At 38.9% G+C, this 22,836-nt stretch overlaps 1 protein-coding gene across 1 annotated transcript in view; it reads left to right on the top strand.

Moving 5' to 3' along the window:
* The window catches only part of DCDC1 (doublecortin domain containing 1), a 429,528-nt gene that overhangs the window by 366,691 nt on the left and 40,001 nt on the right, over positions 1 to 22,836 (top strand). The window contains exons 22-27 of the mRNA XM_068988045.1: positions 1,556 to 1,691; positions 3,371 to 3,524; positions 10,517 to 10,675; positions 11,790 to 11,990; positions 17,370 to 17,463; positions 20,844 to 21,014. Of these exons, the coding sequence (XP_068844146.1) occupies positions 1,556 to 1,691; positions 3,371 to 3,524; positions 10,517 to 10,675; positions 11,790 to 11,990; positions 17,370 to 17,463; positions 20,844 to 21,014 (915 nt within the window). The remainder of the gene's footprint in view (positions 1 to 1,555; positions 1,692 to 3,370; positions 3,525 to 10,516; positions 10,676 to 11,789; positions 11,991 to 17,369; positions 17,464 to 20,843; positions 21,015 to 22,836) is intronic.

Here is a 22,836-nt window from a genome sequence, read left to right as displayed (position 1 = left end):
CTAATATTTTTTGGTTTTGCTGCTGTGCTTATTCACTGTGTTGTTTTGGAAAGAATTTAAGGATGATGGAATAAAGCATACGATGCAAAAAGATAAATCTAAAGATAAGTCATCGAGGCCACCAGGGCAGAGGGAGCCGGAGTGAAAGGAGAATGAGATGGAGTTAGGAGTGATTGTTAAAAGATCCAACACATTTGCTAGAAATGAATCTGTCCAACTGTTCTGAGACACCGACACGGAGATTGAAACATGAACAGTCACATGATTAAGTATGTCTGTGAGAGAAGAAAAACCTTGTTTATCAGAAAGAAGATATTTTTCAGGAAACTTCCCCTGGGTCGACATAGAAAGTATGCATGATCAGCAAGTGACCTCAAAAAAGGCAGAATTGAGTTTCTTTTTTTTTTTTTAACCAAATCTTTCTCAATATATTACTCTATTTTTTCTCACTTCAATGAAATATGTATTTATTTAAGGACATTTAGAAAGTACACATAAGCAAAAAGTAAAAGTGTCATCCATCATCTCAGCATCTAGAAATGTCCATTAACAGTTTGATGCATATACTACAAGTTCATTCATACCAGTGGTTGTTGGAGTTTTCTGTGAACTGACACTTCCTAATATTTACAGGCCATATGGAATCTATTGAAATATCAACTTTGCCACTGTAGCACAAAAGCAGTCACAGATATGCAAATGAGTGGGCATAGCTGTGTTCCAATAAAACTTTATTTACAAGAGCAGGCTGTGAGCAAGATTTGGACCTCAGCCCTCCCAGTAGCTCAGATGGTAAATAATCTGCCTGTAATGCAGGAGACCCAGCTTCGATCCCTGGGTCAGAAAGATTCCCTGGAGAAGGCAATGGCAACCCACTCCAGTATTCTTGCCTGGAGAATTCCATGGATGGTCCATGGAGTTACAAAGAGTCGGACACAACTGAGCAACTTTCATTCATTCATTCATTCCCAGGTTGTGTGAGTGGTAAGGAACCAGCCTGCCAATGCGGAAGACATAAGAAACGCGGCTTTGATCCCTAGGTCAGGAAGATCCCTTGGAAAAGGAAATGGCAAACCGACCCAGTATTCTTGCCTGGAGAATCCCATGGATAGAGGAGTGTGGCAGGCTACAGTCCATGGGGTCACAAAGAGTCAGACAAGACTGAAGTGACTTAGCACAACATAGTTTACAAACCCCTGATTTATACTATTTATCCTCCCCCACATCCCTCCCTTCCTTCTTTTCTTTATCTCCTTTATTTTTTCTACAACTTCTTATTAATATTTTGAATTAAAGATTCATAGAGATTCATAGGAAGTTGCAAAGATATATGGAGAAGTACTTCTTTTAGTACAAAACCATAGAGATCCATCAATTTTGTTGCATTTATCGATAGATTGGGCCTTTTTATCACTGAGCATTATTCCTTTTATCGCTGAGTATGGGGCCATAGTTTGTTTCACTTATTATAGGATGTTTTGATTGTTTCCAGTCTGGGATGTAATGATGCTGCCATGAGCAATTGTATGAGATTAGAGGCTTATTTCTTTGGTAGGTGTATGTTTCATGTGGTGAACATTGGATCAATCCTGACCTGTCCATTGCTCAGCAAAAGAAGCAAATCTTCCTAAGGAACCTAGCATCAGATATTTCTAAAATTCAAATCTTCTGCAGTATGCATAAGATAGAGGGTAAGTATTGGAATTATTTACCTTCTCTCTCTCTCTCTCTCTCTCTCTCTCTCTCTCTATATATATATATATATATATATATATATATACACACACACACACACACACACACACACACACACACACACACACACACAAACACAGCCAAAAAAAAAGAAAAACCCTTAATGATATGGCTTTTTAGAAAGAAATTTGCTTGTTTAAACAGATTATATTTCACCCCTGCATCTTACTATTTAGTGTTAGGCTAATTTTTATATTTAAGAGTTGCAATTTTAATTCACACTGTACTTTGAATGTGCAAAGAAAGCATACTTTATTTTGTCTTTAACAAATTGGGCCCTCTTTGTGAACCCCAGGTACACCCCCAACAAGGAAAACTTTAAATGTACTGTTGGGTTTACATTTGTCCCATCCACTTAATTAAATTGGCCCTTTAGGGGAGGCTTTCAGTTGTCCCAGTCTCCAGACTCTCACTTTAGTTCTTCTCTAGGATGGAAGGAAGGAACTTGGGGGTGCAGATCCTCTTGCTTTCTGGGCCCTGCTGGCTGAAGTCCATGGCTGGGTGACAGTGCCATTCTTCTGGCCCAGACAATGCTTTGGGTTGGGGTAGTGCTTCCTACCTGGCTCCACCTCTCCTATGCTCTCTGCAGGCTGGTTGTGGCTGGGTAGCTGTCTCTGCAGACCTTGCCACAAAACCTCTTGACCCCTGGCTGGCAGCCACTTCTGCAAAGCTCCCCCACGTGGCTGTCAGTAAATCCTGGGTCATGGCTGCACCTCCCAGAAACCAGATCCAGCTTCACATAGATTGAAAGGGTGAGGAGAGCTCAAGAGGCAACTCATCACCGTGTCCCAAACAATGGGCGCTGTCCTCGGTGTTTCCTCACCTAACTCAGACACCTGTGGGAGGCAATCCTGACACCCAGGGCTGGTTGCCCACCTTTGTCTGTGTCCCACCACAGATTCCCTCAGGCCCAGAAATGGCAGGGTTCCTCCAGCTCAACTCTGAGATTAAAACTGTGATGAGTTAAATGGGAGCTACAGGCCTTTAGAAAAAAAAAAATCCTAAATCATGACAGTGTCATCCTGACCTGTGTGGCCATAGTCTTGTGCTTGAATGTCAAAACTGAATTTGTACTTACACTTTCCTCTTGTAATGTTGCTCATTTCCTCATGGTCTTCCATCTTCCTTGAAGGATACCCCAGGACCAGGACAAAGATCCTAAACATAGAAAGGAAAAAGAGAACATTCATTAATATAATTTAATATAGTATCTTATTGCACATGTTGAACACCGTATATCACATTTTCATGTGTCTCTCAAGGCATTGGGAACTTTCACTGAGGTGTCTGGGATCCCAGACAATGGTCTAAAGGCATATGTCTAGATAATGCAACCCATTTGAATAGTTGCAATTTACAATAGCTAGCTCATTTTTGGAAAGACCTATTTTTAGCACTTTTGACTGGAAACATCTTGAGAGGAAAGACTCTACAAAAATTAAATTCAGTGAAATTCAATTTATTAAAGAGCAGCTATCAATTACACTTAGAATGTATTCTCTTAGACACAACAGCTGGAAAGTTTCTGCATTTTTATTTTAACATGTGTTTTCAAAATCCTAAAGCTCTGAGATCATAACTAATATGTCCTTGCAATTTGTGCATTTTTGTTTAGCTCTTGTTTTAGAAGTCCAAAGTGACATTGTGTCTGGAGCCAAGCTTGCTGTGAGGAAACCAATTTTTGGAAAAGAGAAGCAAATTATAGAACCAGAGGAAAAGCAAATGCAAAAAAATGCTTTAACATCAGAAAATGCTTCCAGTGAAATTCTGTAAGTAATCAGTGTGGCCAGAAAAGCTACCTGTTCCTATTTGAACTTAGCTCATTAGCTCAGTAACAGTGCAGAGCCCATGCAGGGAACCCACGTCAAGTTTGTGAAACTAATGGCATTTGAAGAGCTGGTATTTAATTAGTTTCCTGGCAAAAGGATAGAGCTGGAGCTTCAGTGTTCAACCATCACAATGATCTACATCCAATAATTCTGTTATGATGCTACTATTTTTTTAATTTATTATTTTATTGAGGGATGATTGCTTTATAGATTTTTGTTGTTTTGTGTCAAACCTCCACATGAATCCACCATGGGTATACATATATCCCCTCTCTTTTGAACCTCCCTCCCATCTCTCTCCCCAATCCCACCCCTCTAGGTTGATATAGAGCCCCTGTTTGAGTTTCTTAGCCATACAGCAAATTCCCATTGGCTATCTATTTCATATGTGGTAATGTAAGTTTCCATGTTACTCTCTCCATACATCTTACCCTCTCCTCCCCTCTCCCCATATCCATAAGTCTGTTCTCTATGTCTGTTTCTCCACTGCTGCCCTGTAAGGAAATCCTTCAGTACCATTTTTCTAGATTCCATATATATGCATTAGAATATAATATTTCTCTTTCTCTTTCTGACTTACTTCATAAGTTCTAGGTTCATCCACCTCATTAGTACTGACTCAAAAGCATTCCTTTTTATAGCTGAGTAATATTCCATTGTGTATATGTACCATAACTTCTTTATCCATTCATCTGTTGATGGACATCTAGGTTGCTTCCATGTTCTAGCTATTGTAAATAGTGCTGCAGTGAACAATGGGATACATCTGTCTTTTTCAATTTTGGTTTCTTCAGGGTATATGCCTAGGAGTGGGATTGCTAGGTCATATGGTGGCTTTATTCTTAGTATTTTAAGGACTCTCCATACTGTCTTCCATAGTAACTGTATCAATTTACATTCCCACCAACAGTGCAAGAACATTCCCTTTTCTCCACATCCCCTCCAGCATTTATTGTTTGCAAACTTTTTGATGATGGCCATTCTGACTGGTGTGAGGTGATATCTCATTGTTGTTTTGATTTCCATTTCTCTAATAATGGGCCATGTTGAGCATCTATTCATGTGTTTGTTAGCCATCTCTATGTCTTCTTTGGAGAAATATCTGTTTAGGTCTTTTTCCCACTTTTTGATTGGGTTGTTTGTTTTTCTGGCATTGAGTTGTATGAGCTGCTTGTATATTTTGGAAATTAATCCTTTGTTGTTTCATATGCTATCATTTCCTCCCATTCTGAGGGTTGTCTTTCACCTTGTTTATAGTTTCCTTTGCTGTGCAAATCTTTTTAGTTTAATCAGGTCCCACTTGTTTACTTTTGTTTTTATTTCCATTACTCTAGGAGGTGGGTCATAAAGGATCTTTCTTTGATTTATGTCACCAAGTGTTCTGTGTATGTTTTCCTCTAAGAGTTTTATAGTCTCTGGTCTTACATTTAGGTCTTTAATTCATTTTGAGTTTATCTTTGTGTATGGTATTAGGAAGTGTTCCGATTTCATTCTTTTACATGCAACTGTCTGGTTTTCCCACACCATTTATTGAAGAGGCTGTCTTTGCCCCATTGTATATTCTTGCCTCCTTTGTCAAATATAAGGTACCCAAAGGGAGCATGGGTTTATTTCTGGGCTTTCTATCTTGTTCCATTGGCCTGTTTCTGTTTTTGTGCCAGTACCATACTGTCTTGATAACTGTAGCTTTGTAGTGTAATCTGAAGTCAGAAAGGTTGATTCTTCCAGCTCCATTCTTCTTTCTCAAGACTGCTTTGGCTATTCGTGGTCTTTTGTGTTTCCATATGAATTGTGAAATTATTTGTCCTAGTTCTGTGAAAAATGTCATTGGTAATTTGACAGGGATCACATTGAATCTGTAGATTGTGTTTGGCAATATAGTCATTTTCACAATATTGATTCTTCCTACCCAGGAACATGGCATATCTCTCCATCTGTTTATGTCATCTTTGATTTCTTTCATCAGTGTTTTATACTTTTCTGTGTACAGTTCTTTTGTCTCCTTAAGTAAGTTTATTCATAGATATTTAATTCTTTTTGTTGCAACAGTGAATGGGATTGATTCCTTAATTTCTCTTTCTGATTTTTCATTGTTAGTGTATAGAAATGCAAATGATTTCTGTGTATTCATTTTGTATCCTGCAACTTTGCTAAATTCATTGATTAGCTCTAGTAATTTTCTGATACTATCTTTAGGGTTTTCTATGTACAGTATCATGTCATCTGCAAATAGAACTTTATTTCTTCTTTTCCAATCTGGATTACTTTTATGTCTTTTTCTTCTCTGATTGCTGTAACTAGGATTTCCAGAACTATGTTGAATAATAGTGGGGAAAGTGGGCACCCTTGTCTTGTTCTTGATCTTAGAGGGAATGCTTTCAGTTTTTCACTACTGAGAATAATGTTTGCTGTAGGCATATCATGTATGGCCTTTATCAAGTTGAGGTAGGTTCCTTCTATGCCCATTTTTTGAAGATTTTTAATAATGAAGCAGTGCTGAAATTATGAACAACCCAATTACAAGCACTGAAATTGAAGCTGTGATAAAAAAAATCTCCCAAAAAACAAAAGCCCAGGACCAAATGGCTTCACGAGAGAGTGCTATCAAACATTAGAGAAGAGATAATGCCTATCCTTCTAAAACTCCTTCAAAAAATTCCAGAGAAAGGAACACTTCCAAACCCATTTTATGAGGCCATCATCACCCTGATATCAAAACCAGACAAAGACAACACAGAAAAAGAAAACTACAGGCAGTATCACTGATGAACATAGATGCAAAAATCCTCAACAAAATTTTAAATTCAGCAACATATCAAAAAGCTCATACACCATGATCAAGTTGTGTTTATTCCAGGGATGCAAGGATTCATCAATATACATAAATCAATCAGTGTGATACACCATATTAACAAATTGAAAGATAAAAACCATATGATAATCTCAATAGATGTAGAAAAAGCCTTTGATTCTACTATTTTTTAAAAGACTAGAATCTTAGAACTGGGGATATTTATTTGAGGAGTTCATCATGTTTTGTTTCCGTCAGCATGGACTTAAGGAACAATCGTGTTTCTTCCTTACTGGAGATTCCAGCTGAATGTATGTTAATGTAAGTTACCATCCTGGATTGCTGGATAGCTTTCTGGTTGGTTTCTATCTCCATAATCTCCTCCTTCCAATTCACCTTGAAGTTTCATCTGTGGACAATCATCTTTCTAAAGCACAATCCTTTTATACAGTTCTTCAATGGCTACCTACTGCACACAGAAAATAATGTTTAATCTGCAATTCCAAGCCCTTCTGACCCCTTCCAGGCCTGTGGTAACCCTCATTTGTGCCCACATGCCCATCTCCTCCCCATTCTTTTTCCTTCCGCCATGTGAACTCCAAGCTTCAGCTCAGCAGCTGCAAGCTGTCAGCTAAACATTGCCTACTCCACTGACGCACTGCTGTAGGCCTGACCACATACTCATTTCTCTCCAACTGAGGCACCTTGATTTGCCCCATCCTCATTGGTGGAAGGATTCTTTATCATTGAAATCAATCATGACAATGATTGTGCTAGCAATGTATTTATCAGATCCTTATCCTCTCCCTCACCAACACCTACCAACTTGGGAATTCTTTGAGGGCAGAAACTGTCACATGTGTTCTGCGAAGACCAGGGAAACTGACTTTTGTCATCATTTACTGAATAAATGAAGGAATCATCGAATGAATTTCCAAATAATGAAACTGGAAATAGCTGGTCAATTACCATTGTAGTAATTGAGAATTAATTTATACATCATTGTTACCCATTGTTTTAAAAGATTGTTTCTATTCTCATGTATAAGAATATTAACTTTTATGTCAGTAAGCAAACTTCCTCATTTTAGTGGGTAATTCATCTGGTCCTACATCCTGACACTAAAAAGGCACCAGAAAGGAAAGCCTTTCACAGAGAGAGTGATTTGACTTATATGATATCTTGCTCAGTCATTAGGGAATGGGCCACAAACTTTCCTAATATCTCCTCTTGTTGTTCTTCTAAAGAATGTATCATCTAGCCTCTGAGTTATTATACTGTACTTTGGAAAAATAAACAGAAAATAAGAAAAGAAAAGTGATATCTTTGAGAGCAAAGATTCTTGTTCTGCTTCATAGATTTCATCAAGGCCTGGAATCCTTGATCTAAAAGTGGTTGAGTCCATTGGACAAACGCAATGCAGAAGCATCGTAACTATACCTAGTAATATTGCACTGTGTATTTGAAAGTCATTAAGGGAGCAGATCTTAAAGTTATTACAAGAAAAACAATTTGTAACTATCTGCAGGGATGGATGTTAACTACATGTATTTGTGGCGATCATTTCACAATATATACAAATATCAAATCATTATGTTGTACACCTGAAACTAAGATAGTGTTATATGTTATACCTCAGGTTAAAAAAAATGATGTAGAAATGTCCTGTACATTGTACGTCTCTTCATGAGTACTCCTAGTTGATAGGGAGATCACTATTTCACAAGACAGCCCATTTTAATGTTGAAATAATGATTTAGAATGTCTCTGTTCTATGAGTTCACCTGTTTAAAGTATTTGGAACTCATTGTCATTAATTTGGTTTGCATCTTTTCCAGGCTAACTTTCACTTGTTCTTTGAACCATTTCTGATCCCTCGAACCCCTTTCGTCTTATATTAAGTAAACACAAAATTTCCTTAGACTTTCTTACATACATTTGTATGGAGATTTTCACATATTTAAAAAAGAGGAGAAATAATTTAAGGAGGGACATCTGTAAAGCAAGAGGCTAGAACATAAATCTGGAAGGAACACTTTTGATAGTTCAGTTTGGCAAAAAGATTTCTGATAAGAATGATAAGAAACAAAATGGAAAAGAAACTGAGGGCACTAACCTCTGCATTGATGCTTTGTGGAAGAAAAGGCCTTCGGAGCCTGGAGTTTGAAAGGAATTTTCTCATTTCCTCAGGGCCTTGTATCCAGGCCCTGGTCACTTCCTAAGCCTTAATGTATGACCTTTCCCTTCACTTAGTATATGCCTGTCACACTAGTTTCTTTCTGTTCCTCAATGAGCCATGTATGTTCTTGCCTTGGAGCCTTTCCACTTGTTCTCGAGTGTTCTCCCCTCAGGTCTTCACATGGCTGGCTCCTTCCCATTGTCCAGGTCCCAACTCCAGCATCATGTCTCAGAGGAGCCTTCTCAGACTCCATTGCTAAAGTAGGTCCTACCCGACCCTACCCAATTTCTATCACAATTTCTTGTTTTATTCTACCCGTAACACTTAAATTGCTTATTTATTCATTTATTCGTCTATTATCTCTTTTCTTCCCACTAGAATGTTAGCTCCATGAGACTTTTTCACTCTCCTTTTTCACTTTGATCAAGAGGCTCTTTAGTTCTTCTTCACTTTCTGCCTTAAGGGTGGTGTCCTCTGCATATCTGAGGTTATTGATATTTCTCCCAGCAATCTTGAATCCAGCTTGTGCTTTATCCAGCCTGGCATTTCACATGATGTACTACTCTACATATAAGTTAAACAAGCAGGGTGACAATGTACACCCTTGGCGTACTCCATTCTCGATTTGGAACCAGTCTGTTGTTCCATGTCCGGTTCTAACTAGTGGACATAAATGAATCAATAAAGCAAGATGTTTGTTTAGGTGTCTGTTTTAATGGCTGTTCTAAAATTGACTGTACTGTATTTCATTTGCTTGGAAGCTGAAGAGCATACAGACTGCCCAAGTTAGAAGATAAAACATCTCAACTTGGAGGAAAAATCTTGTTTATACCTTGCTGACTGTTAAAACTGACTTTATTTTTGTTGTTGGTCTATTTGCATCAAACAGATCAAGTTGGTGGGAAAGCTGCATTTTCTATTTTCAACACAAGATGGCACTATTTCTCTTTAATTGTTAATGAGATATTTCTACTTGAGAAGCTGTTTCTGCTGAAGTTCTGAATGAGGCAGTTGTTACCCACCAATTTCATATCCACATGTAATACTTTTGCTACATTTGAAAAGTGTATTGCCTGCTCTTCTAAAGCAGAACTTGTCCCTGGAGACTTGGGTACTTTGATACTGCTTGCAGTTACATCAAATTACCACAAGCACCTTGGCGACCACAACTTCCCCCAGAGAACTTTGTTTACACTTATGCACATTTAGAGTACTGAAGTATGAGAGCTGCTTTGCCTGTAAATGTATCCTGCCTTCAGCAGAGTGGTCCTCGGATTGTATCATGATCCCACGCAAGCAACTCTACCCTGAACTGTGCCTGGGAACTTGATACAGTCACATCTGCATGGTGGCTATGTGTCTGTTCACGATTTCATCTAAATAAGAAGCCAGGAGGCCCACTCAGTTATTCAGACTATGACTATTTAAGTGTTTTTGTATATTATTCTCTATCAAAACCTGGCATGTTTGTGCTAGTGCTATTTGAGTCTCTCTAGATTTTTCTACTGAGAGGAAAAGTTAATTAAGATTCCTTAACATTGCCTACTGAGTAAATTTTATGAAACCTAGTAATCTAGGCTGTCTGTTTCAGACAGAATTATGCCACATTTATGGAGTAGGCAAGAGTCTCGTTACCTGTTTGTTAAGAATTTCTAAAACTATTGAGTAGTCTTAATCTTATTTTTGAAATATAATACATATGGCCTCCTTTTTTCCTGAGTAAATATGACAAAGATGAATGCTGTTTATTATGTGATTGAGAAATTTTATTGGTAGCTTTGTATTAAAATTCTAAATTGTGTGTTAGTAGGATGTGACTTTGCAATGTTAGGAACCATTATGGAAATATGATTTCCAGATCCTCTAACATCCTTTAGGATACAATCAGACTGCACCTCAGAGAACATCCTGTGAGTATAAATCAGAATTCTCAGACCTCTGTTTACTTCTCAACCTTGATAGAGATTCACATGCAAGAGCCCATCTCAGAATGAAGGCTTGTCACACACTTCTCAGGTATGCCTGGCAGGAACCTTCTCATAACTTTGATGAGAATGACAGTCTTCCAAAGAAAATGGAAGACGAGCTCTTTGAAAACATGGAACCGGAGAAGAAATACAGGTAAAAAATTGTAAGGTTCCTGTTAAATATTTCTACCTGGTCTTGGGGTCACTCACTTTATTCCTGAAGATTTAGTCGCTGTTAGTCGCTGTCTACACCACACACACATTTCTGTGTTTATTGTGATTTTGACTGAAGTATTTACAGGTACAGGTGGGAAGTACCTTCTCGCTTTAGCTGCATAGTGTAATTTCTTGTTCACTTGTGTGTTTTCTTTTAAAAGGTAAGCCCCCTCATCTTTGCCTCCTGAGAACTTAGGACAGAGCCTGTATTTTAGTGAAATGAGTATGTGAATGAACTTATGAATAAGCATGTAAAATGTCTTACATGCTTTAAGAAATTAGTAAAATGCAATTTCTTGCCTTTTAATTTTATTTTTTTCTCTGGTCAATGTCCAGTGAAATGACAGAAATCTATAGTACTTTTTATTATTCCATAATCTTTATGTATTTACTTAACATTACAGCAATTTACATAAATTTAACAGTTTCAGCACTTCAGTGCTTAGCACTGGCCCATGCACAAAGTAGGGACTTAATAGACATTTATAAATTAATTGCTAATGCATTGTTATGTTTGATAGATTTATTAAGTCTGTCTAATGCCTTAAGAGATATTTAAGTAAGACATTCTTTTAACTTGTTAGCATATCATCATTTTGGTTTATAATATTCTATGAGCTGTTAGGGAAGATGAAAAAAAGCTTGGAGAATGGGATTCTATTTGCCAGGGATTCTGTAGACAGAGGATAGAAATGATCATCATTTGTACAGAACTCCTCTGTTTCTCTCTGTTTTGATTTCTATTTGCCCTGTTCTGCCTCCTACTTCTTTTTCTCTTTAAATGATCTAAACTGATTTTTTTTTTCTTTGCTGATGAATTTCTCATATTCTCTTGGATAAACATATATTCCTATTACAAAAGAAACTCAGAATTCTACTTTTTGCATCAGCTTGACAATGCAAAGCAAATGGCTTCGCTGCTCTCCTGATGATGTTCCCCATTACAAGTGAATTTGGTTCATGGCAGGTCTCTCGCCAACAGAACTTGCAATCTGCAGCACATCAGAACACAGGACATTTTTCTGCCACTAATGGGATTTTCCTTATCTCAGCCGTTCTCCAAAACAGAGCAAATTGCAGAAACTTTGCCACCAGCAGTTTGAATACAGAGATGGGCAAATTATAAGCTACGCTGCTCCTCATCTAGTCTTGGGGGTGCGAGGCCCCAACCTGCGCTCAGGCGTGGAGGTGGTTTTGGTGGAGAAAAAAGCAGATGATAGTCATCAACGCTGGATGCGCAAGGAAGACAGCAGGTAAACCCATCATATTTGGGCGTTAATATATCAAGAGGTGAATGGGAGCCAAAGAGATCCAGCATGGTCCCCACAGAGCAGGCAGGGCTATATTCGAGGACTTTGGATTTTCTTTTTAATGTAGCCAATGATTTTTTTCTTAACCTACTCAAGGAAGAAAAAGTGAAATCAAATGTAAGTGCTCAGTAGTCTACACGCAACCCATCCACTCTGGATTCAGATAAGGAACGTGAAGACTGACCTATTGGGTTCATAGTTTTAATGAGCCAAGGTCAAGAGAAAACTAGGTGCTTGTCTAATTGATTTTATGACTTGAAAACATTATAAAATCAAGTAAGAATTCTAAAAAGTCCTATTTTAAAAACTGTGAGGTACTTTTCATTAACAGAGTCTCCTGTACCTCCTCACATGCATGCCCTCCCTCCCTTCCACCACTTCCATCAGATAACTGACTGATGTGGCTCCTACTCACACAGTGAAATTGAACTGAATTCTTGCCCTAATCAAATATATCAACCAAGTGCCATGACTGGCCCTTGTATGGATCTAGCTTGAAGCTTACCACTGTCGGAAAGGTTATTTCCTAGACAATCAGAAGAAATTTAAAACAGTCTGGGTAGCACGTGATATTAAAGAAGGCTTTAATTTTGTAGGGTGTCATAATAGTTTAGTGGTTATGTTCTTTAAAAAAAAGTCCTGATCACTTGGATGTACATTGCAGTATTTACAGATAAAACTGAAAGCTGAGATTTGTTTTAGAATATTCTAGCAAAGCAAAAATTTTTAAAGTGGGCAAGGGGCAGTGGATGAAACAGAAATAGCAGAATGTTGATAACTGTTGAGTCTGTGGTGGTTTCTTTTACATTTCTCTTTGGGTTTGTGCATACTTGAACATTTCTTTAGCAAGAGAGAGAACAGCTCCTTGGTTTTTAGATGATTTGCTTCCAAGTCTATCATTCGTGTTATATCGTGGGGGCTCCAGGGCCCTCTTCATTCTCTCGAAATACTACATACAGAAAATGTGTTTGTATATCTGTGCAATACTTTTTCTTTTTCCTGGGAAACAGCTGTGGTTTTTGTTGGGTTCTGAAGGGTGTCTGATGCAGAAGGCTTAGGGGACCGCTGCTTCTAGAGAGACTGTATACGCTTCAGCAGGCGGCAGCAGAGGGGCCAGCATGGACAGGAAAGGAACTAGCCTTCCTCTGCTCCCTGGTCTGAGATTCATAGCCGCCAGCAGGGAACACATGTGGCCTTGTTTTAGAGACGGCTGAAAAGCCAACATGTAGACAGACCTGGTGAGTGTGTTCTTTCGCCCCATTCATCCTAGCTAAGCTGTCTTTGCGACGGGGGAGCTAAGAAGCAGGCTTTTGTCCCTGTGAATAGTTTTCTGTATGGGACCAGAATTCATTCATTTAGCTGCAAAGGATTATCAAGGGCAGTGTTTTAGGTGCTGGCACTTTCAGCAAAGAACTAAACAGATAAAAATTCTTGTTCATGAAGCTAGTGCTACCCATCTCTACTTTTCTGGAATTTAGAGCTGCATCTTACTGCCTTGGCTTTCTGTATTATAGTAGTCATACTACTTGAGCCTAAGAATTGGAATTTGAGCATGGCGGAAGAACTGGAGCTGTCAGGCATGGGGGATGAGAGAAGTGACCCCAAGCCACACTTGATGTTTCATTAAAAAACACTTGGTCATCAAAAGAGGGGACAAGTTCTGAGTCCTGCTCAGTCTTGTTCAGTGTCTGTACTGGTTTTGGTTTCCATTCTGAGTGCTGTTGGGAAATCAGGAAGAGGGGAAGGACAGGCTGTTTAAGTAAAAACAAGGAGAAGCTTGCCTATAACTCTATGCACTCCATCACTGCTTTGGAAAATCTAACCACGTGTAATACAAAAGGGGATGGTGTCTTCCAATTTCCTTCCACTTTCCAGAACACTCCGCAACACTGTCATATTGAGGCCTCCCCATGTCAAACTGTAGAAGAGAGGAACAATTGGAGGGAGATGGTAGTATTGATTGATCCCTGGTTGGAAACTGCGGAGTCTAGAGAGAAGAAGTGGAGCCACGATGGCGAGCAGTGTTGGGACCGGGTTTGCTCATGAACATGTGGGTCACCATCTAAGCATGTGGGCAGGAGAGGTTTTGCAGAAGTCTTGCTGATTAGGTATGGGCTTGATTCAGAGGAATAAATGTCCCATGGCGAAAATGTGTCTGTATAGTGACAGAAATTCTGAGCTTTCTTCTACATTTTGCCTTGTCATTTTGCTTTTGCTTTCTTCCCTGTAATTAGTTATTGAAACCCATTTGTTCTGATAAGCTGGTGAGGCCTCGAGAACCCTGGGTTACACTATGTAGCAAAACTTATAGAAAATCCCACTTATGTGAACCATAGTCTTTTGATCACCCATATTTTTCCCAGGCAGTAAATTAGCACTTTTTGAGGCAACAGCCCAATCAGAATTTGTACCAATAGAGCACTGGCCCGGTAATTTGCCAGCATGGTGGGAGGCACCAAGTGCTATCTCCGTGCCTAGAATTTTCTACCTTTCATTCGGTCCTTTGGGTCTTGAATTACTTTTTCATTGTGGCCTATTTAAAATAGAAAACAACTAGGAAATCTGATGTCTTAAGCAATTATCAGCAAAACCTCTTAAGGGAAATTATGACTGTGAGAACAAGGCCTAGCTGGAAGACCACATGGTCCAGGAGAGTCAGCAAGAAACGAGTAAAGGGGCACCGACAGGAGGGAGGAAATTGCCAGAGACACATTTACTTGGTTTCCAGCCACACAGAAAAAAATGCCAGGTCAACTTTAGAGATAATCTGTTATCTCTCTTCCATTTTCTACCCTGGCACAATCTGAGTGAATCATTTGGTCTCTAAAGGGAAATATGAAAAAACACTCAGGGATGAAAATCCTCCTCACTTGTTCTAAAGCTAGGGAAACTGAAGCTCAAGGGGCTGAGTTGGTTTGCACACACTTGTGCCGTGGATTAGTAGAAGAGGCTGTACCTTATGCTGGATGTTGCTGGGACACAAATTTCTCACACTGCTGTTTGGCACATAGTGAGTTTTATGTAGACATCCATAAGCTCAGAGTTCCTGCAGAATGTAAGCACCCCTGCTATGAGCAAGTGACGGTCTATTGTCCAAAAAAAAGAAAGAAAAAAATCAACACTGACATGGCTGAGCATGGAACTGATACACACAAGAAGTGGTAACGTCTGTTCTAGGCAGCAGAAACAGAGAAAGCTAGGTAACTCATCTAGGTACCACCTCAATAAGTAGTTGCAGGAAATATAGAACCATTCATTCATTTGACTACTACTGAGTGCCAATGAAAATGCAAGATGCAAGCTAGGCCACATGCTGAGGCTACGGAGATGAACAATATTGAACAGCAGCACTCGGACCATGCACAGACTTGATAAATGCTAAAAAGGTATTTGATAAAATCAAATACCCACTTTGGATTTAAAATAACACTTCATTAACTAAGAATAGAAGGAAGAAACAGTTTGTATGTTTAATAGTGATAGTCTTGTAGGAATATAAACAATGTTTCAAATTCTGTTTTTTTTTAAGTTTGGGGTATTTCCTATCTCATCTGTTTTATTTATTAAAAAATGTTTTCATTGGAATATAATTGCTTTGCAAGGTTATGCTGGTTTTTGCTGTACAACAATGTGAGTCGGTCATATGCTTTACAATGAGAATGTTTTGTTTTATGTTCAGAGATTTAGATATCTAGCACCTTTTAAGTCTTGAAAGTAAAAATACTATATTTTTACAACAGATCTCCTCCACCCCCACTTTCTCCCCCTTTCTTCCACTTCCACATCATTAAATTTTATACTCAGGACTAGCTATACTTTCCACAGCAGGAATGCCACTGCCAGTCTGTAATGCAACTATGTTGACAGACATAAAGAGCAGACTTTTGCTATGCAGACAATATCCTTGAATGTTTGGTTTATTTTTGCTTTTAAGTGACATAAGAAAAAGAATTGGGGGGGTAGCTCTATAATTTTGTCTGTTTTTTTTAGTCAAGGAGGCTTTATTTTTAACGCCAATATAACTTGAAAATATTCAACATAAATCTTGGACTTTTAGGAAATACTCATGTAGAAAAGAAGAATTTGAGGGAAGGCTGTAAAAAAATCAGTCATCAATAATAGTAGCTCATATTAAGTTCCATGAGCCAGACAATATTCAATGCATTTTCTATGCATTAACCCATTACATTCCCAAGATGAGAGCCCTGTGAGGTATGCTCCATTATCTGATTTTACAGATGAGGAAACTGAGACACAATGTTGTTGAGCAAATCTTGAGGTATATTCAAGATTTAAATTCAGGCATTGTGGCTCCAGAATCCATGTTCTTAATCTCTCTGCCACATTACCTCTTCAACAGAAAAACAGATGAGCAGAGTGTCTGGGTACAGTCTAGAGAGAGAAAATTTATACAGGATTCTTTAACATAAAGAATTATTAAACTGTGATAAATGACTATCAGATTTTTTACAAATCCCTCTGTATGGGACTCTGGGGGTGAGAGAGTTGAGGACAAACTTGGAACTGGATCCCTCCCAAGCCTGGAGTTCAGAACGCAGCATGGGTGCTGTGCACTGGGTGGCAGAGAAACGGGCCAGTTTGCCTGGTCAGATCGGGTCTGTGGCTGCTGGGTAAGCAGGAAGCAACCCTCTGAAACATACGTGGGGTGCAGCTGTTGCTGGACACATGGCAACGCAGAGGATATGGGGTTGCTGGTGCAGCAGAAGGCCTGGAGCTTGTGGTGTCCATGTTGAGAGGGATGATCACAAGCAGATGATCACCAGGCCAGGGCTGTGAGAGTTTAAGGGACCGTGTCATCTGGGCACCTGGTTTGGCAGAGCATCCCTGGGTAGCCCCACTCCCAAACACTGATCCCTGGTGGTTCAGACGGTAAAGCGTCCGCCCGCAATGCGTGAGACCCGGGTTCGATCCCTGGCTCGGGAAGATCCCTGGAGAAGGAAATGGCAACCCACTCCAGTACTCTTGCCTGGAAAATTCCATGGACGGAGGAGCCTGGTAGGCACGGTGGTCGCAAAGAGTCGGACACGACTTAGCTACTTCACTTCACTTCAAACACTGACCCCAGGCAACAGCCAGAAAGAACAGGAGAGCCCCTTTCTCCTTCCATATTCTTCCAGCACTCTCCACCAAGAAAGCTTACTTTCGTGCTCATGGTAGGGAGAAATGCCTAGAAGATTTCACATCCATTATCACAGAGACTCTATGGAGCTAAGAAGCAATGCACAGATAAGTAGCACAGGGGGCGCTCTAAACTGGTAACGCTATTCTGTAATGTAATGTGCCTAATCCTGTTTTCCCAAGGACTTTTCACCTGGTGAGTAACCCAGATCTCGTGCTGGCAGTGTCTATGACCAAGGCTAGAGATGAAGTCTGTGGCTACCCGGTTATTGCTCAGGTAAGATATACAAAGGCTAAGAGAGTAATTACAACCCTTTATTTGCTTAAATTTAAGGAAAGCTCCGTGCTTCCTTGTTGGGAGAAAGATAGGTCATAGAAACCCATCGTGAATGCCATTGTTAAAATATTTACAATAATCTGCCTAGATTTCAAATTGAACATGTTTATGTAGCCCTTAATTTAGTTTAATCCAACAGATGGTGACTATGGGCTTGCTGCATGTCAGGAGCTATGCAAGTTACTTAAATCAAATCCAATGGCAAGCATGAGAAATTATCCCCAAAGCATTCGTAGTGTCTCAGAAGTGGGTGCAGTCAGGCGAATGGCTGTTGTGTGTGTGTGTTCAGTCGTGTCCAACTTTTTGTGACTCCATAGATTGTAGCCCACCAGGCTCCTCTGTCCATGGAATTTTCCAGGAAAGAATACTGAAGTGGGCTGCCATTTCCTACTCCACAGGATCTTCCCCACCTAGGGATCAAACCTGCGTTTCTTATGACCCCTGCACTGGCAAGTGGATTCTTTACCACTGTGCAACCTGGGAAGCCTGTTAGAGGCACATATTTTAAGTTCAATGATTTGGAAACATAGGCCAGTTCCCTCTCACCTGGCAACTGGCAGTAAAGACCATGGTCAGAGAAGTCTTCCCGAGGATGTGAGCTCATCAATGTTAATTCTACTAAGAGACCCATTTGAAATACACTTTCAACATTTTGCAAATATTTAGAGCAGCCAAGCAACTTTTGGAGTCCAGAGAAGGCTAGCTTCATTTGAATTTTGGGTAAAGACCTATGGAGTTGATTTTTTCTCCCATGTTTGTGTGTCACCCTTACTTACCAAAGACACTCCTAGATGGGCATGTAATTTTTCCTTGGTAGGTGGGCTTCCCAGGTGGTGTTAATGATAAAGAATCTGCCTGCCAATGTAGGAGACACAGGAGAGGCAGGTTCAATCCCTGGATCGGGAAGATCCCCTGGAGGAGGAGATGGCAACCCACTCCAGTATTCTTGCCTGGATAGTTCCATGGGCAGAGGAGCCTGGTGGGCTACAGTCCATGGGGTTGCAAAGAATCACAGATGACTGATACACAGGAGGAGAGAAAGTTTAGGAGTGTCCCTTCTCTGCATTTACCTTCTGTGTCCCTCACAGTATTTGCCATGTTTTTGTTGAACAGAATATATTGTCTCCAAATAGAATTTGTTTTATGCCATTTTTTAATTGCAGTGAGGCAACTTGTTTTGCAGGTCCTGAATCCAAAATTGAGATACAGCAATCTGAACAAATGTGTGTGTATAAGTCAGTCAGTCATGTCTGACTCTTTGTGACCCCACAAACTACAGCCTGCCAGGCTTTTCTGTCCATGGAATTCTCCAGGCAAGAATACTGAAGTGGATTGGCATTCCCTTCTCCAGGGGATCTTCCCAACCCAGGGATTGAAACCTGGTCTCCTGCATCGCAGGCAGATTCAGTCTATGGATTGGGAGGATCCCCTGGAGAAGGGGATCTTCTACCCACTACAGTATTCTGGCCTGGAGAATTCCATGGACTGTATAGTACATGGGGTCACAAAGAGTTGGACATGACTGAGCGACTTTCACATTGTTAATAATAACTTCCCTGTAACTCAAGTGGTAAAATACCTGAACAAATACGAAAGGTTAATTAAATTGTCTATCGTGATGATAGGGCTTCAGGAATCTGCTTGAAAATGGTAAAGAATCTGCCTGCGGATGCAGGAGATGCAAGAGACATGGGTTCGATCCCTGGGTCAGGAAGATCCCCTAGAGGAGGAAATGGCAGCTCACTCCAGTATTCTTGCCTGGAAAATGCCATGGGCAGAAGAGCCTGGCGGCTTACAGTCTATGGGGGTCTAAAATTTTATTCTATGAGATACTGTATATATAACATCACATTTTCCCCTGATAGGTGCCTCTTTGACATGAACGACAGTAAGGTAAAACCTCATGCAGATGCAATTTAGTACCTTAATCAGTTTCATAAAATTATAGATATGGAGGTTTTCCCCTAAGGTTCTCATTTTTATAAGAAATGAATTTGATCTCAAGGTAATTTGTATTACCTTTCAAGAGTTTTTTCTTTACTTGCTGTTTCATTTTTATTTCTTGAAGCAGTTTGTAAGACTATATCAATGTTCATGTAAAATAATAAAAATGAGGCCTGTTAGGTTAATGTTACTAAACCCTTTCCCTGTTCCTTGAAATATAGTCTTTGTTTTGCATACCTCTGAGGGATGCTGTATTGTCTGACCTATTAAATCAATTCTTAAGACTCATTTATTTTCCTCTTCACTATCAATCTCTCTTTGGTAAAGTAAGTATTATTCATTATAAAGTTCCTTGAAGTGTCATGATATGTTTGGTTAGAACTAATTTACTGGTTTAAATTCCCTAAAATTGAAACTACTCATTTTTTAACTTATGCTCAAACCAAGTTTTATAGTCAGGATAAGTATGCTGTTTCTAATACATAAAATAGAGTGTGTGTGCATGCTCAGTCGCATCAGTCACGTCCTACTCGTTGCGACCCTGTGGACTGTAGCCTACCAGGCTTCTCTGTCAGTGGGATTCTCCAGGCAAGAATACTGCAGTGGGCTTCTAGTCCCTTCTCCAGGGCATCTTCCTGACCCAAGGAATGAACCCTTGTCTCATGCCTCTCCCACAATTCAGGTGGGTTCTTTACCCACCTGAAAATATAGTGTACTCATATTTTTAAAAAAACCTTCTTGGTAGTCAATGAACTGTAAATTAAAATATCAATGAGGTACTATTTTTCATTTATTAAATTTTCAATGCTTTGGCAAGAGTGTGAAGAGACCATTTCATATAATACTGATTGAAGTGTAAACTAGAATAACCTTTCTAGAAAAAATTTTGATATGATAAAGCTTTATATTATACATCATAATTTTTTAATGATCTTGTTCCTTTATTAGCAATTCTTCTTCAAGAGTTTGTTCTCAAAATGTTATGGATTTACACAAAGGTTTATTTTATGATTGTTGGTTGCTCTTTTGCTTATAGTAAAGAAAATTTGAGAAACAATCTACATGTTTAACTGCTGAATACTGGTAAAGTAAAATACCCTAAGATCAAATAAAATATGTATACTTTAAAAAAACCCAAAAAACTACTGCAGTTATCAAATTTTGTGTATTTTCTGATTCAATTTTTTTTATAAATCAGAGTGCAAGTATATATGAAATATAATCATCCAATATCAAGAGTAGTTATCACTACATAGTAGAGTTTTGAGTAATTATCTGTATTTTCTGAATTTATGCAATGAAGACTAGGATTGCTATACACAAATCATAAATTCTTCTACTTGACTCCATATTTTTCTCTCTCCTTTTTTTTTCAGAAATACAACCCACATAACAATGGGGCTTCTAATCAAAAGTGGAATTACATGAGAAGTACGAAAGCTTTTATGGCCTTTCATAGCACTTCACTGGATAAAGAGATAACAGCTGCAAACTATGCTGGTGTTTGTACATCTTCTGTGATTAGAGAAGAAAAGGTTGATCAACCAGTAAGTGGTTCATCCTTCTACAAAAAAGAGGAGGGAGGGATGGATTAGTTTAATAAAGCAAGAAACTTCTTTCCCCAGAAAACCTTAAGTTCACACAAATTAAACACTGACTTGTGAATGAAATCAGACTCTGATTCTGGTCAACAAAGAAGGAAGGAATGTTGATGTTACCCTCGACTTATATTGTTTCACTGACTCCCTTCACCATCATTGACTTCGCGTCATCATCACTCACTAGAACATGCATGAAGGAGGATAATGGCTCCCACTTCATTCCATAGGTGTGCTTGCCACACTCGATACCACTCCACTCCAGAAAGCATGTTAAAATGCCAAGAATGGGGAAAAGGGATAGTTAGGGAGTTTGGGGTGACGGGTCCACAGTGCTATATTTAAGATGGATAACCAACAAGGGCCTACTGTGTAGCAGAGGGAGCTCTGCTCAATGTTATGTGGCAGCCTGGATGGGAGGGGAGTTTGGGAGAGAAAGGATAGATGCGTATGTATGGCTGAGTCTCTTTGCTGTCCTCCTGAAACTATCACAACATTGCTAATTGGCTATACTCCAATACAAAATTAAAAGTTTTAAAAATGCCAATGATTGTAAGTGACTTTATATTACATTATACCAAGCGTAGGGCTAAGCATGGTGTAGTCTAAATTTTAAATAATTTCTAAAGTTTGGTACTTTAGTTTTTATTATTAAGGAATTGTGCCATGTTTTATAGATGTCTGAGATATTTGTGGGTCGAAGCACCTTGCTTTGGTTGATAACCACTGGCCTACAAAATATTGAAATCTCATAATATATATTACAAGACCCTGCAAGACCCTCTTTACTCTGCTCCTCAAAAGTCTCTAAACTTGCCTACTGCTTCTTCACTCATCGTTCTCTGGCTCTCCTGAATAAGAGATGTTAAACGTATCATACCATTTTGCATGTCTCTGGCTTCCACTAAGCTAACCCCCTCTGACCTTTTCTCCTTTGTCTGTGATCTCATAGCTGTTAGCTAACATGCAGCCAAAGAGTGCTGACGTCATGTTAAAAAAAAATTGAGTCCACTTGAAAAGGCTCCAAAGATAAGACAGTGTAAGTATCAATATGACTACTGAATGCATCGGATTGACATACATTAGATATGTTCATGCTGACATTAAGCAACAGCAACAGCTCAAGTGGTCACAATTAGATGATGCTAAGAAATGAATCCATTACTTTTAAAACCAGTAAATGAAGAATCAAGCTCTTTTTTTTTCTTTCTTTATGAACCATACCTCAGGATAACAATATAGTTGACAAGGAGAATCTTCACTTCATAGAAATATCCCAGATAATAAATGAATAAAGTATAAGGAAATCAGAATATCATTATGTTGTGAACTTCAATACATTAATGGATCTAGGCAGTGACCATCATTAGCTACTAACACTACAAAAAGAGTCATAACAGTTGCCCCTTGATAGAAATGCATTGTACCACTTATGAAGCGTTCTTGTCCCCCAAAATCTAATTGGAGGAAATATGCAATGAGTAATTACAATAAAAGAAAAAAGAGAAATGAGGGTCATAAGGGTTCAAAGAGACTTAGATATTTAACTAATCATAATGTATTGATCTTTTTTTGATTGTTTCAAATAAATTGTAAGAAAGTGAGAAAATCGTAGAAATTTGAATACTACCTGAATATCTGATTGTATTATGGTTTCATTATTAAGTTTAGGTATATTATAGGTATGATAGAGTTCTTATTTGTTAGATAAGGATAAAACCTTCCAATTTTCAACATTTCTTCTAAAAGATGAGAACTCTCCTTTCCTAAT

The sequence above is a fragment of the Capricornis sumatraensis genome, chromosome 16 (assembly GCF_032405125.1).
Source record: "Capricornis sumatraensis isolate serow.1 chromosome 16, serow.2, whole genome shotgun sequence".
Classification (NCBI taxonomy): domain Eukaryota; kingdom Metazoa; phylum Chordata; class Mammalia; order Artiodactyla; family Bovidae; genus Capricornis; species Capricornis sumatraensis.
The sequence above is the reverse complement of the archived record's forward strand: the minus strand, read 5'-3'. Positions and strand labels throughout refer to the sequence as shown.